General features: G+C 43.9%; 1 protein-coding gene across 6 annotated transcripts in view; it reads right to left on the reverse strand.

The window, feature by feature from the left end:
- Window positions 1–17004, reverse strand: part of Usp7 (Ubiquitin-specific protease 7) — a 66905-nt gene that overhangs the window by 41720 nt on the left and 8181 nt on the right. For 5 of the 6 annotated variants that reach the window (XM_084604805.1, XM_084604802.1, XM_084604803.1 and 2 more), the window contains exons 2-7: window positions 9946–10306; window positions 9167–9265; window positions 5883–5956; window positions 5702–5766; window positions 2548–2636; window positions 1055–1163 (exon numbers count right to left, since the gene is read on the reverse strand). In XM_084604805.1, coding sequence (XP_084460931.1) covers window positions 1055–1163; window positions 2548–2636; window positions 5702–5766; window positions 5883–5956; window positions 9167–9265; window positions 9946–10306 — 797 coding nt within the window. Of the gene's footprint in view, window positions 1–1054; window positions 1164–2547; window positions 2637–5701; window positions 5767–5882; window positions 5957–9166; window positions 9266–9945; window positions 10307–15501; window positions 15567–17004 lie in introns of all 6 variants that reach the window. The other variant, XM_084604806.1, reaches the window with a different exon arrangement.

Consider the following 17004-nt stretch of genomic DNA (forward strand, 5'->3'; position numbering starts at 1 on the left):
CAAGGAATGTCAGACGCCACTGTAATGCAGCCGTGCTTCACAAGTCAAACTGCATAGAGCCAAATGCTTCTTTCTAAATGATTTCATCCTCTTGACCCCACAGACAGGGACTAGGAATTATATAAACGCTACAGACATCTGACACGCAATCTGCCAATTTATCTTACAAATAGACATTCAAGCAGGCCTCTTTTTTCTTTACCTACCCTCTAGACGTCTGGCATCCATCCCTATCACCCATTGGCACTAAGTTCCCATCCCTGCTTTCCTTTGTACCTTCATCCCTCTCACCTTCCCAGAGGTGGAAGCAGGCTCAAGCATTTCAGAGACTCTCATGGAACAGTAATAAAGGGAGCAGCAGCGAAGCAATAAAATTACATTCGGGAGCATTCAAAGTATGTTTTGGGGCATGTTTCCAAGGTCCAATGCTTACAATAATTATGATTTTCTCTTCCAAACAAAAAATTTAATTACTTTTTGTAACAATATCCAATGCTTTGCTGACTATGTACAAATCTCTGGCAAGACAAGGCAAACAGGCAAAACATGTACTGATGCTTAAAATAACACAACTGGCATGAGCAACAGTTTGAATCTGATTAGGAGCAAATGGAATGGTTGCTTCTACAATCCGCACCTGAACATTGGGCTAAACTGAAAGCTTTAATCTACTCTGACTTAATAGATGCAAAGGTCCAAACTTTGATGCACTCACGAACCGCCACTAGTAATGACAGTGGCTGAAAAAATAAGGACATTTTGACTTCCCAATCAAGAGGAGGTACTCCTTCTCGGTTCCTGACATATTGCAATGAAAAAGGACATTGATATGAAACAGAATTTAAGGAAATCTATACTGCTGCACATACGAGTTGGCAAGTTTCTGGTTACATGGAACCTTGGTTACAAGAGGTATCTTTTTTTTTTTTGGGTCCCTTGAGTGTTTCTTGTAACGAGGTCTTACTGCACTTCGGTAGGCAAAGGCATGATGTACTCGTTAACAGTACCGTGAATAGGTGTGTAAGAAAAAAAAGATACAAGCTGTAGTGCGTACCTTGCGTAACTGGTTGGTGAAGAACAGTGTCTGTAGTAGCGAATTCATGTAGCAGGTTGCACCCTGGTTCTTGAGACCTACGTATCCAGTGTGCTTCTTGGAATCCCAACTGCGAAATAAAATTGGACAGCAAGTGAAAGTTCTCATCTCTGAAAGGACTCTGGAATGCACACAATGCAAAACAAGCCCACCTGCACAGACAGAAAGAATGCGCAGTGGGAGTATATTTGTGACAAAGGCCACACGTGTTACAAAGAGAAGCCAGCAAATGTTACACAAGCAGCCACAATAACCACTCGCCCAGCACGATGACCAACTGAGACTATCCACACAGAGAAGGCAACAAAAGATAATGGACCACTGCCACTGTCTCTGGATTTTACAAATGTACTCAATGAAAATTGCTTGCACTGGTGCATTACAAAAATGAAAAAGCCTTTCACTCTACCACTAAAAAAGGCTTCAAAACTTTCATATCTACAGTCTGCATCCCCCTTGTGTCTGCACCGCTAAAACACACCACATGATGGTGGCACAAGACTTCATTCAGCTCCTCGGTAGGGAGTAACACCAGCTCTGACACAAGCTGGAAACAATACTTACGCAATGCTGGAGAAATTGAGAGAAGACAAGAGGTCGTTATCAACAAGGCCTCCCGTTTTAAACGTTGCAAAACATGCAAGGAAACAACTACTACTCAGAGAGCAGAGAGCCTTAAACTTGCGCTTTCCCGCAACAATCCTTCAAATGCAGTTGTTCCTTTTTTTTTTTCCATTATACAATTCAACATGAAGAGACTTTCTTTTCTAGCTTCGCAACTGTTTTCAGAAAACAAGTTTAAGAATGAGATGAACACATAAACAGCTACTGGGTCCCCCCCAAACAAAACTGGTAGTCCCTCAGCCCAAGTCTGAGAGCACTGCAGCTCTGTTCCCAAGCGTGAATAAAGTGTGCCAAACAATGACGCAACAACGAAAGAGGGCGTCAAACAAGACTGCGAGAACTCGCTTAGCACTGTTTCTTAGCACTACTCACACACAATCAGCTCTCAATAAGTTCAGCTCAAAGAAAACAGAAAAGCTGTCCGAATAAAGCAGATTTCAAATGAAGCAAAAACTGACAACTCTACCCAATTTTTGTTTCCTGTAGAAATCGACGTCTGTCTACAGCGACACTTATTGTCGAGAAAAATTATATTTCAAATCAGATTTCATCACTTCTTTGCATGCAAACCTGAAATAGATATTATACGTAGCCTAACTGTCTCCGAGAGTTACTTTGCACAGTACAAAATTTCAAGTAATGTAACCTTAATGCCAAGAAGAAGAATTTCTTCACCGAAGTCGCCTTCCCCAAATTTTTTACAGCACGCGCACAACTTCCTACTTTTTTCTGCTCTAACAGTCGTGGACAAAATAAATTCACCACACAGCACCAGGTACGACTTTAAAAATTTTAACCGACACCACCGCAAGTGAGCGAGCGACCCTCACCTGACACCATGCGGAGCGTCGGCACACACCCAGACTTCAAGGATGATCGTGTCGTCGACGATGAACCCTTTCTCAGGATCCAAGACATCCTAAAGGCAGGGGGAATAAGAAGCTAAACATCGCGGTAAGCAAACACAAAGTGCACCCCATGCACGTTGCGCCACCAAATGCCAAGGACTCATTTTACCAAACAGTGAAAAGTGAAAAACAACCTCTCACATAGTAACACCCAAGGCCCCATAAATCAATGGAGTGAGTTCATGGAATGATGCTACAAAGCTAAGAGCTGGTTGCACATATCCTTGGAGGAACTGTAGCCGCCCCCATAAATGCAATGCTAATCCTTGCGGGGATACACATGAATCGCCATCCCATAAATCCCATACCGGAAAGCCCATTTTATTGAGCCAGAGTGGCTTGAGAAACTGCTACTTTTCACGGACTTCATCAAGTTGAGAGCGTCTGCCTCTCGAAAACGCGGCACTGCCCGCCGTTGCCGTTTGCTCGGGGAGGTAGAGTAAGCCTTTTCACAGACAGCACCTTCCGCAGTTCCTATTCGCGACTCAATATAATAAAAACTATGCGTTTTCAGCACCTATTTTGAGCGCTTCTACTGGCCCTTTAAATCATGTGGTGCTCTAGCGTAGCTGCCATTGGCAGAGGCCGACGCGCAACTGTGGTGAAGCTTACCTTTCGCTACCGTCTGCTTTCGCATTGTGCGCCGTACACGTCAAGCTATCAAGCTTGTTTCTTTAATTTTTTAGAAATGAACGATGAACCGAAGCAGCGCGATTTTCGAGCCCGGAACGCTCTACCGAACAAAGCACACGGGGGGGGGGGGGGGGGTCTTAAGCCTCGACGGAAAACGACAGCCGAAGACAGTCACCCAACGCCACCTAGCTCTAACCAGAGCAACGTACACTTGGGCGAAATTGAAACCCCGGTGAACTTTCTGAGCACCTCTGAGATCGATTAGACTTTTTGAGAATGCCAGACCAGTGAGCAGTCACCACCCCACAAGTGCAGCAATATGCGACATCAGTGCGGTTATGTTACTGGTAAGCGGGGCTGCTTGCCTAACGTGCGCCCTTGCGGTATGCGAGCTGCCCGAAAAACTGAAGGGCCTTTCGGCATTTCTTGAGCTCTACTGCGAAAATTTCTTCTGAAAAAAACTGAAGGGCCTTTCTTGAGCTCCTCTACGTACACTTCATGCCGTGTTGTGCCTGGTGGACTTGCGGATGGGGCCAGCGAAAGCCGCAGCTATCAGAGTAGGAGCACTCACGACAGCTTCGCTGTGAACATCAAAGTGGTCGTAGCTGCGCGCAATAAGTTTTTGGGTACGAACAAATCTCCTGGTTTTGTGGTATTCTCGGCTTGCCGATGCCATTGCATCATAAAACCTTTGCAGCGATCGGTAAAAAGTTCATGCTGTGGCCATGAGAGCTGCGGCTGAAAACGTGACCATCAAACGGCTAAGTCCGAGCGCACCACCGCAACATAGCGAAGAGGACATGTCTGACGAACTTTATTCTCGAAGACCGGGAGGGGCCAATGTATGGGGCAAGAGAATTCTAGCAACGTGGCTGTGTTTGAGACAATTTTTGTATTTTGTGAAGAAATTTCATGCGCTTGTGTCATGCTTTTTAAGAATACAGGAGTTTGAAACTTTCAGATGCGTTTTTCTTCATTTGAAGAGTATTTTTGGCATTTTGTGCACAAACTTGTGCACAAAGTACTTATAATTGTCGGACTTTGATGAAATTTTGTACACAGTTGCTTCAAAGTGTGCAGAATGGAGATATCTATCTGAATTATTGCTATCTCTTCTACATTTGTTTGCAAAAAATCAAGCTTTGACTTCGTATTAAGGATATTGTGCATAAGTTTCAACTACTACTTTACTTAAGCAGCAATATGAGCTACAGCAGGCTGCTTTAAATATAATTTTACTCCTTAAAAAAGTGTGCACATAAAGCTCTACATTTCACTCTAGAAGTATATTACACAAAAACATATTCAGGATATATAAAAACTAAGACCATATTTGGAAGCAGCATGAAAAACACCACCAATAACCCAAGTTTCATGATTGTAGGTCAAATATTTAAAAAAAAAAACCTTTTTCAGGGAGCATCTCCCCTACATTATTCCCCTATCACGCCCAACCAGTGTAAGGTGCTACATCATTGGGGACACTTAAGCTCATCCTTTAAGGGTATGATGAGAGAGCGTAAGCAACCAGCTCACATATAAAGTCACGCTGCAACCAAGCCGTATGGACGTGCCTGCATATCGTAGGGGGAACTAGAATGAGAACGGGTCTGGCAGGCCGATTCTGATATCACCCTCCCATTTGAAAAGAGTGACCAAAGTTGGCAGCTCCTGCCCGTCACATAGGGGTAACATGAATTCAAATGTCATGGCAGGCTGATTTTTTTATGAGGAGACCGTAGCTACGCCTCGTCATGACGTAGCCGCAGCCACCAGAGGTCTTGAAAACCTACCGCTATAATCCCACTATAATACCGCTATAAAACTATAATCGAGAAAAATAGATGCCTTTTTACAACTTTAATATAGGCCTATAGAAGGCGGCAGCAAATTCCCGAGAATGATTTTCGTAGTCGGAAGTTTCTAGTTGTGAAAGAAATAATCTTCCCTATAATATATATTATAATTTCACAGTAATATTTACATTGCTACAGACTAAAAGCTAAGTGAAATGCAGAAAAATGGCCTTTTTATACAAGTATTGAATTTAGCAGTTCTTTAGGGGGTTGAAGGCTTCCTGATGCAGGTTTTTTTATTTTCGAGTTGGCAACGCTGGTCAGGTGTAGCAGGTGTGTTCATTAAAATCAAAGAACAACACTTTAATATCGAGGAGTTCACCAATATACATGCTCCAAGGGAGTGGCATGGGGAAGAGAGAAACTATATAATTTCATGGATTAGTTACACTAATATTCGTTACATCCTGGTTCAACTGTAATGATCACAAAGGCCCATCTAGGCCATTGCAAGTCTTTTTGTCACCTATAAGCAAGCAAGAGCCACTACGTGCAGATTTTGTGACGAGAATGGAGGAAAAAAACAGCATAATTTCAGTGAAATGATAACTGCAAGTCAATTTAAAATCGAGTAAGCAGGCACTCACATTCCACGTCATGAAGTGGCTGAAACCCCAATCGTTCTCCTTGCCATAGAAAAGATGCTGAATTTCTGCAGGGGAAGAGGCAACGAAAGTGGAAGGGTGTAGAAAAGAAAAATTTCACAAGCAGGAATGCAGAAAATGAGGATAGGAAGATTCGTACATTGCATACGACTGCACCACTTACTTCTGACAAAGTTGTCCACGCCCTCCTTCTGACTAATTATGCGCAGCTCAGCAGTGGCATTGCAGGACCACGTTCTGTAAATGACAAAAGCCATCAACAGCTGTTTTCATCTGCTTAATGTGCACCAACAAATGACAAAGGTTAGAAATTTGAATGAGCACATATAAACTGCTCACAGTGGACCTCGAACGTAAAGACTGTAGCACCAGCCGATTTAAATTCAAATTAATTCGAACGCTTTGAGTGATTACAACAAATGCTCAAGACTTGGCATTAATTTTTTTTGCTACTGACATAAACGCCATTTTCCTCTGCTCTGGCTGGACGATATTGCCTGAGGAGGCGTAAAATTACAACATTAGCATAGGCCGACCCCCAATAAATGTCGTTATCTGCAGCAACTGCAAAGTTTATTAACACCGGGAGGAAAAGAAGAAAAAAAAAAAACTCTTCCCATAAAATTTACACAAGTCTGCAGGGTGCAATTTTCACCACACTAGACAATACACCAACATGACTTTATATCTTTCGCAAAAGCAGTAGGTGTGTGTATTCACTATACACTAGAATTTAGCCGATAGCAATCTCAACGGGCACTGAAAACTAGTATTATTCAAAACAGGCTCCAATAGGTTGCGAATGAAACATGCTTTGCAAGAAAATTCCTTTACAGCAATTAGAAGCAAGCTTTCCTGGAACTCTTAATGGGCCACAGTTTCATCGATGAGCTCCACACCCATGACAAAGGAACTGCGACACAACCACGCGAAACTGAAGGACATGCTATGAAAAGCTCACTTTTTCTGCAGGAGGGGGACAGGAGAAAAATTAACAATAAAAGTGTTTGTGGGGAGTTTATTATGAGAGTGGGTTCATTAAGAGAGTAAAAATGGTATCTATTGAAGATGATATGAAACATTCATATGCCCATGACTGTTACAGTTACTGTGGCTGCTGTCACCTCCCACTAGGATTTTATCCCTGGAGCAAAATTTCAAACCACATAAATTTTCCATACATTGTCCAAACATGTGAAGATAGGATTGTAATGGCTGTACAAATACGCATTACTTCTATGGGCGTTAGTCAAGAGCGAAAAGCATAACAACATAAAACTCCCAATTTAACGAAGATAACTATTCCCTCACACTACAAGAAGCAATGCACTAGTAATAAAAGGAAAAGGAAGTGCTGAAGGACGTGACACTCTGTGAGGCGTGTCAGATTAGGGAGGCCAAAAGATGGCCATTTGAGCTTGCAACAATGCCAGCACTGTGGACACTGTGCAAAAGGCAGGACACCACACACAGAGAGGTGTCAGAGGCACAGGCAACTTGGTGCAGAGTTATTCTTTGCATGCTGGCTGCTTGGCAGAACGGCTCAGGTCCTACAGAGGGTCACGCCCTCAAAAGCCCTCTCTCCCCATTCACACAGTCAAGACCAGGATAATGACCATTCCCCTCAAAAACTTATTTTCCTTACGGCACACTCTCTTCGCCATCGGAGGTTTCCCTGCAAGGATGCAAGGGAATAGAGTCTTAGAAAACGTCCAATAGAGGTCAAGAAATCTTTCACCTTTCCTCAAGCTTTCAGCAGCCATCGAGAGAACCAACTACGACGGTCAACACAGCAAACGAGTATCTACCACTTAACTATGCCAGAGAACAAACAAGAGTGACAAGTATAGTCAACTTATAGCACCTACGGACGTTGCAGAACTCTATAGGCAAGCAATACATGCACATGCAAGCACTTTCGTTGCCCCTATTGTTCAAACTAAAGGTGCTCCTGAATGTCAAATAGCTTACCAGCCCATTTAAATCACAGGATCAAGATTTGTTCACCCTTGATGAGACAAACGTGTGTAAACATGCCTTTGCTGCTATACCTAGCAACTCGATTTGCAGCTAAGTGCACTGTGCACTGCAGCAGCAGCCTTGCCAAAGGCACGACAATCACCACATGGGCATGAAAGTTAGCTGCTGCAGCGTTACAAAACTAGAGCACACAGAAACCAGAGAGAAGAAACAAGGGCCTACAGTTATGCAAGAAATGCAAGGCAGAATTTAAGAAAGGAAAGGGGGGGGGGGGGGGGGGTGATTTGGTATTCCCTGCAGCATGGTTTTCCTAGGCAAGTTCTTGCCTGAGGAGGAGGACTGAGGTTCGCACTGAAAGTCAGAAATATAATATTGCGCCTTTCCTTTCCTCATCCCTTTCCATCTTTTCTTTTAAATCAAGAGGAAGCCAGTGTCAATAAAGCTGTCCCAAAATGACAAAAGTTGAACTGGGTTATGGGTTGAGCAGAAAGCAGCACTCTGACAAAAGCCACCTTGTATTCACCTACCTGCAGGCACAAACAAAGCAATAGCAGAGCAACAGAAGGGGCAGCATTTGAAATTCCTTCTTTGAAACCCCTTGACTGTTACTGCTTTTAACACCTTTTTAACAAAAGGAAATCACAACTTCTATCTACTACTGCTGTTTTATGATGGCTAAGACAAAAAGGGTACCAGCCATCCTGTTACCTACTGTGTATACACAATGACCACTAAGAGCCAATTAATTTAAGAGATGTTGGTAAACCTGTTAATGAAAAGCACACGTGCAGTGCCCCCTACAACAAAAGGCAGTCTGCGCAGACAAGCACAACAGCAGCAAAACTAGACAGCAGAACACTTGAAGCAAATTCTCAAGCTTCAAACTTCCTCACGTAGCATGCAAAGTGCACACAACGATAATGCACACAGCAGGCCCCAGTCGCACCCTCGAATTATGTTGCTAGGACGGAAAACAAAAATTTGAGTGCGAATAAAGAAGTCCGGCTGAAGAAAATGCAAAGAAAAAATATGAAAAAATATCCTGAGCAAAAAGGACACACAGCAGCGGACAGGTACGCACAACGCTAGACTGTTCTCTGAGCCATTCTGCCAAGGCCAGCAAGACAGCCAGCACACAACTCCTAACAACCTCTGCCGAACTACAACCTGCCTTTATTATGTGGCCTCTATACGCGTATGTGTGCCTCACTTCCTCCACCCTCTGTCCAGCTTCACTGGTTGAAAAACCATAAAGTTCTAGTGCGCATGCCCAGTTTGTGCTGGTGACAGGTGCAATCAATAGGTGACAGTAGCCTCCATCCAGGCTTCCCGATAGCAGACAATTTTCTGCACACTGCCAAGCGGGTGCCACATGATGTGAGAGAGGCAGATTCAACAGCGAAGTGCAACAACACGTGATGAACCTAAGTTGGCACACGGGAACAAAAGTGGCAGAAGGGAACTCACGAGGACTCTGACTCGCCGTTGCACTGTAGAAAGAAGCCGAGGCTCTTGGTCGGCTGCCGATCATTACCCGTGTTGGTGCGCGGCATCACCATGATTTTCCTGCAAGCCAAGAGGTGGACGAATAAAGGAAAAGCATGACACAGTGACGCCTTCTCTACAGGAGGCATTCGTGTCTAGCATAACTGGTGACAAAGCTTTTACAGGTTAGTGTATTCAATCTCATAGCTAATGCATCCCCCCTACATTAGAGTTTCCATAGCCTCGTATATCATCCATCCAGTCACAGGCACAGAGATCAAAGGATGCCAACTGGCGTGTTCAAGCCTGTGGTAGAAGAAAGAAGAGCTCCTTCAGCACGCCCAGACTACGGCAAGATAGCGGCCACTGGTGTGCGCCACTAGTTGGAGGCTAACGATTTCTGTCAAGTCTGCAGGCATTCTTAGAGGAAACGGCATGTGCACCGAAATTTCAAGACTTCTGTCAGCAATGGCACTGTGCAACGTGAAAATATGCCAGTTTTATTTATTTAAATGCCTAACTCGATGTAGGCAGGACATTTTATGCCGCTCACTATTCAAAATGAGGGGTCTCTCAAAGCCAGAGTCGCTTTACGACATAAAGCCCCATAAACTAAACTATCCAAGACTGTCTAGCCGTGGAGACCGGTGGGTTGATGATGACAACAAACAAAAAGTCTGGCATCACTAGTAAAAATGTTTCTAAACAAAGCCTTCGCCAGGCCAGAGAAAGAAAGGACGAAGGGGTGAAGGGGGGCTCACCAAGGCAGGTTGCGCACGTAGGTGGGTGGGCTCAGCAGTGACTCCTTGAGGCGCGAGAATTCAGGCACCACGAAGCGGAACGTGGCCTCCGAACGAGCCTCATCCTCTTCTTCCATCGGCTCTTCTGCTGGCTCCATCGGACGCGTCCCACCCCCACCACCACCACCACCACCCATGGGGTCGTCGTCTGTCGTCCGCACCACGCTGTTGGTGACAGAGTCAAAGGTGTGCTGCTGCTGCTGCTGCTGCCCCTCAGGCACCGCTGGTGGTGGGGGCGGCTGCGGAGCCGCTAAGGGGGGCGGCTGTGGCTGTGGCTGCGGCTGTGGGGGCTGTGGCTGCTGCTGCACTGCCACGTGGTCGTCTGCAAGCGAAATGAAGCAGACGATTGGATTTCAATGCTTGTTGCCAACGCAGTCTGTCCAATCAGCAACATGGCTGAGTGTATTTGAACCTGCACAAGTTAAGCGGCCACATATGTGGATAAAAAGTAAATAGAGGTTCCAAAACGTGTGTGACACCAAGCCATCACATTGCATTCAAATATTAGTGCCGCGCCAACATTTCATAAAAGACACCTTGAATCACAGCAATTGATAATATTCAATTTTTGCAGTGATACGGACCGCGAAGATTTAGTTAGGAGAGTTATTCTAGGTGCATCCACGTTTGTTGCCAATCAGGAATGCGAGCTTACTGTCGTTTCTGCAGTTAGCATGCTATTCGCTTCATCGCCATCGTTGACTGCGCAGTGCATCGGCGAATGCACAAATATGATGATTGTGAGATAGGGATCGTGTTAACGACAAGGAAATTGTTCCAGTGGCAGTGGATATTCAGACCTGGAAAGCTCTGATGATGAATACAATGAAGAAGAGCTGAGTAATCAAGGAGCAAGCCATTGACATTTTGAAGAGATTCATCCGACAGCGAGGCTTCAGATGTAGGAATTTACAACTGAAAAGCAAAGTGAAGAAAATATGGCAGTGGGTGCGAAAAGACATCACTGTCAATGAAGTCTACCCAATGAGCGAGCTTGCTTCAAATGTCACACCCACGGAAGCTACAAAACCGCAGAGCATGCTTTTAAAGCTTGTGGATGAAGATATGGTTGAGAACATAATGTTCGAACCAACCATTACTTGATACAGAACAAGAGAAAGGTGAAACATATGAAAACGTAAGATTCGTAAATTGCGTCTTTGGCGTTCACGCATATGTACTAGTCACGGCTGCTAAGACATTCACATGTTGCTGACTACACGATTCGGAACCGTTTCAATAAGATAATTTCCATTTTCCATGTGTACAACAATGATGATGAAAAAAAAAAAGTAATGAAAGGCATGACCGTCTCATAAGACTCAACGAAAACTTTCTAGGTGCAGCAGAGATGAAACCATGCATAGCTGTCAGAAAGATGATTATCTCATTCCGATGAGTGACTACCAAGAGCCATCTTCAACCTTTGTGATCTTGCCATTGTGAACAGCTGGCCAATTTTTTGGGAAAATCCAGCAAGTCCGTTCACCCACAATAGGCCCAGCTTGAAGACCGCTCTCAAGTGCGCGTTTCTACATGATGTCCCGTGAATGCCCAACTCCATGAGATGCCGCCAAGTGTACGCATCGTCTGCTACTCATGTTCTAAGACGCTTGTAACAATGAAAATACTTTCTTAAGCATAAAATCTTGTTAAGGTCAATTTTAGGACTCGCCAAACCCATTAACAGGCCACTGTAGCTAAAGTAAAATTTCATTGCAGTCGGCCTTTAAGACAAGCATGCAGCAAAATGCTGATCCCTGAAGATTAATTACATGTGCCAATGCATAACTTGGCAGCAAGAAAATTTTGGACCAATTATCTCCCAGGCCCCAAACAAAAGCCTACCCGTAATAAACACAAGCACCATGGTCACTGAGTTATGAATGATAAAAACCTTTACACTAATTCCATTCCAGCAAGAAAATAAGCGCCTCTGAATGCAGTTCGGACAATCATCAAAGCAGGTGCAGCAGCCATTAAAAATACCAGTTTAGGAACCGATTGGCTGGTTTATGGGGGGCTTAACACCCCGAAGAGTTCAGGCTACGAATAACGTCGTGGTGGAGGGCTCAGGAATTTTGGATTACCTGGGGTTCCTTAACATGCAGTGGCATCACAAAGAATACACGCGCATTGCTTTTTGCCTGCACCGAGAAATGGCTGCCGTGACGTCACCAGCTGGGGCTGGTCCATGGGTTCAGTAGCCTGGTGCTCAGCCATCGTGTTCAGCTCAGCCATCGTGGCATCTCAAAAACGGAGAGCAGTGAATTGCAATTTGTCATTCAAGAAGGCTCCATAAATGATAACCACAGGGAAGAAAAGTACTGCTGTTGCGCACCAGATAAGCATAAATGACAATTTCAGGCCTAAAGCTGAAGCTAGAATTGCTAAAAACAGGTGTTACTAGATGGTTTGGCTTAGGTTTGTTATATCGGATCCCCAAAGCGACTCGGGCTACGAGAAATGCTGTAGTGGTGGCTCCAGAAATTTCGAGCAGAATGCACACTGACATCGCACAGCAAATGGGTGCCTTGAGTTTCATCCCCAATGAAAAGCAGCTGCCAGGGCCGGGATTCGTCCTAACATCCTTGGATAAAGCAGTTGAGCAAACCTAAATACTGCGCCGTGGCCGCGGGCTGGTATTGCTAAGTGCAAGACTTGCAATCATGCAAATTACAGCAAAATTATACAGTGCCTCTACCAGCAGCCTTTGCCACCTAAGAAACAGAACAATGCTGAGTGCGAGTGCTCAGAGTTGCCCACTACTTTAGCAGCCAAGCAATAAAGACTAGGATATGGACATGTTGCAGATTCAGCACTTAAATCCCTCAAATTTCAAACACAAGGTTTTGAACCCAGGTCACATTTCAATACTGGCCAGCCTATGCACAAGCCATCCTCCTCCCCATCCATGAAAGGTGACGTCAGTGGGAGTTGCAAAATGATGAATGATTGTAAACGTACAAAAAACAAGGTGGCAGCACCCAAATTTGCAAAAGAAAACTACCATGCTATACAGTTGCCCTTTCCAGGTATTTTTATCCGAGAATAAAATCAGTGACCTTCCCCTATATCACTTTTACAAATGTGTCACAAAAGTGGCGACATCATGGAATCTTAATTCTGAAGCAATGCCAATTAGCATACACCAATGAGAAGTGCAGCATGAATAGACTAAGAAGCTAACGCAATATGGAAACATATCACCAGTTGTCAAAACTTTTGCTAGTCTAGTGTCTGCAGCAGGGAAAATAAATCCCAGACCTGAGAAATGATAAGATCTTATCATTGCAACCAAACCAATGGCAATGAATAAGATTTACTCTTCAACAAGGACTGCCATAGGTGGCAACCCTTATCCATAATGTAAGAAACAGCTCAGGCTTTTGGAAAGAATACCAGAGGTAGCAATTCAGCAATATTGAGAGTGCAGTTTGCATCCCTGTTAATTTCACTTTGTACAAAGCAGTGCGAGTACAGTGTCACCTCAGCGCTTATTCATACACAAAAGAGTCTGAACGCTGACTGCTCCTTCCTAGTTATCTTCGGAAAAAAAAGTTAAATTGAGGGTCATGACTTGCACGGTATGGCATGATATGTAGGCTCCAGCCACTTGAAGCTGTGCACATAAGGAAATACGTAGTGGAGGGCTCTGGAATAATTTCGACCCTGAGGAGTGCACCCATCAGCAATTTGAACCACAGAAATGCTGAAAACAAGTGGATACGAACCAGCCTACCACTATGCAAAAGCTTCGCCACGCAAGATGCGGCACACTGGCTCCACAGGTTTCAGCATTTGTACCGAAAGCATGTTACATCTCCCCAAGTAAGGTTCACCACCTGTCTTGCATTCTAACTAAAATCCATGAAATAGGCCCCGTCGCAAGACTGTATTAATACCTTTGTGGAAACAAATAGGCTGATTGCGCTTAATCTGAGTGAACCCAGGATGGTCCTTGGCTGCTTTCAACAGAGCAACAGGGGATGTGCTGGGCAACCAGTCCTCCCTCTCTTTCATTACCAAGTTTAGATTTCTCCTTTTGAGGGTAAGTGGGGGTGATATTACTCACTGTACAATATTCAATAGATATCTCCAAGCCATTCTCAAGTAGCGACCATTCGTAGTTTATGCAACAGGAAGCACATGCCGGTTTTTCTTTCCACAAAAAAAAAAGGGGGGGGCAAATGGTGTCTAGGGACGGGACCTTTTGTCTTATTCCGATTTAAAACAAGCCTTGTGGAGAAGCCGATAAGATTTCAAATGGTACTTTGAGCGTTTGCTTTTTTTTTTTTCTTCACATCATGCATCTCTTTCCGTACTTGGACAATCTCGTGATTGCTAGTGTCTTACTGTTCACAGCTAGTCATATTTTCGTGAGACATTTCCGAATGATGCTTACAAGGCTATAGTTAGCGGCAGTACAGTGCATCTTGTACCAAGATTGCCTATGCAGCAATACATTGAATATGAAATCTGTCACGAGGATTGTGCTTGGTGCAGTTACCTTCCTTCACTCAAGAGTGCTCGACCCCTATCAGGTCACCTCACCGTTACAAGAGGAGTAACTATTACAAGGTCGTCCTACATCACAGACGTGTGCTGGTTGGGCCACAGAGAAATGCTGAAGATACTTTTTGACTTAGGAAAGGAAACTGACAGCTTTTTTAAAGAGGAAAATCAGCAAACCATTAAGCATTAAGATTAGTAGGGGCTTTGTTCCCTTGTATTTCTCATAGGCATACGTAATAACCTGAACATCCCTAATGCAAAACTTCAAGGGAGAATAAAAAATAAATGAGCAAGGGCAAATCGTGCATATCAGTTCAAATTACAAACCTGGAAGCATCAGATAGAGCAAATAAGCTGGAACAATTTCAAATTCAAGTCACTAGGACACACTGCCCAAAAATCTGGCGACGTTTCCGCAGGTTTTCTCCACAACCACGATCAAGAATTCTAAATTCGGTTTCAAGAAATTCACGGAGTTTTCAAAAAGTTTGAAATTCTCACTTTATCCTTTGCTATGAGAGTTGAGCCCAACGTTGAGCAAGAGTTGTAAATGGTACTTATAGAACTTCAAGGAAGCACCTCATCATGACATAAGTTTGGCAGCTCAGGTGCCCTGAAGTTCTACACTTTTTTTGGGTAAGATAATCTTTCCAACACTGAGCCGCCATGTGACAAGAATATTGCCATTTTCGGAAGCCCATACTCGTGCAGCCCCTATTTTCTTGCTGAAAGTGAACAAGTCTGCTTAGCATTTAAAGACGAAAGTTGACCACCCCAGAGTCGCCATGTGAACATCTCCACCCAAGACCTAACGCCAGGCATTGCTTCCCTTGTCGCTGCTAAGCACTTAGATCTCAAGCCAGCAGCATGCTTGAACTGAAAGCCAAAGTTAAAAACTGAATCGAATCTTGATCAAGCCAATTACCTCCATAGTTTCTTTTAACACACTGCCAATGCGCACTTTTCACATACACACATCAGTGACTCCCCCTCCCCACTTACTGTTATTTGCCGGCTTCTGGCGAACAAGAAATTTTCTTAATGCAGCCCACATAGTAAATAGACCCCTGCAATAGAGAATGGTTCAAACCAGAGAAGGCTGTCAAAGTAGGCTGGAAAAGCAACCCCCAACAAATAACTAATCCATAGACCTCACGTCGCTCTAATCTCAAACTCAAACCAATTAATTTATACAACTCACCTTTAAATCTAAAAATCCATGCTTAGAACACTTGGCAAGAGATTCCCACAATCAGCATAAGTTTTAATTTTAGCGGGACTGTGTACACTCAAAGCAACTAAAATTTAATTCCGTTTTCATAGGTATATCAAATTTTCCTTTTTTTTTTTTTTTTCTGTAAAGCAATGCCCCCGCATGAATGGGTCTCAATGGCTGGACATGACAGTTTTGAATCAGTGGATACTATGAATGTCCTTACATCATGAAATACTAAATATGAACAATTCATCAAAATGGGGAACACACTGCCGTTCAAGGCAATGAAAACTCACATTTCGCATGGAGTCCCAAGAAACTCGCGCATACACCCTAAAGTACACATGAGCAATTTTGCCACTATTTTACTGTTGAGCCAAAACCTTCAGCCTAATCATAATTGTAAAACAGCGCGAACAACGTAGACAAGAACGAGAAAGACACGGGACAGCGCTCGTCCCATGTCTTTCTCGTTCTTGTCTACCATTGTTCGTGCTGTTTTACAATTATGAACGTCTACCAACTTGCCCAAATGAACATTCTGCTTCAACCTAATGATAAGGAATGAGACCAAACCTGAGGACAGTGCAATGACTGACAGAATAAAAAAATGTATTTGATTTGTGGGGTTCAATGCGCCAAAGCTACTAGGGCTATGAGAGATGCCGTAGTGGAGGGATCTGGAAATTTCGACCACCTGGGGTTCTTTGACGTGCACCGACATCGCACAGCACATGGGCGCCTTGTTTTTTGCCTCCATTGAGATTAGATCTCACAACCTTGGGCAAAGTAGTCAAGCACCCTAACCACTACACCACCATAGCGGGGGTTAAAAATTTAGCCAGATTAGAAGAGAACAAATGTGAATTCATGATGCTGCAACTACAACTGAAAGGAAGTTCACTGTGGTATAGTATGATACGTAACACGCAGAACAGATGACCGGCAGCATGACAATCAAAGAATGGCCACCAAGGGAGAGGGAATGAGTGTGATGGGGAATATGGTGGAACAATGAAATGAGCCATTCCAAGGAAAAAGAATTGCCAAGAAGGGTAACCAAAGATGATGAGAAGAAGCCTCTGTCGACTCAACGTCGCCAATGATAACGTTTCAGTCCTACAGTGACATCAAAGCAATTATAATTTCCACATCTCTTGTCGCCCCCTTTAACAATGCTCAGCAAAGGAACCACTAAGTTTCCACCATGATCAAACAAACAAGCTGCACTGGACAAATGTGAACTAAACGAACTGAATAGTGACATGATGCTCAAGCAAAACAATCAC

This window comes from Amblyomma maculatum, chromosome 5 (genome assembly GCF_055883805.1).
Source record: "Amblyomma maculatum isolate TAMU_Amacu chromosome 5, ASM5588380v1, whole genome shotgun sequence".
NCBI classification, from domain to species: Eukaryota; Metazoa; Arthropoda; class Arachnida; order Ixodida; family Ixodidae; genus Amblyomma; species Amblyomma maculatum.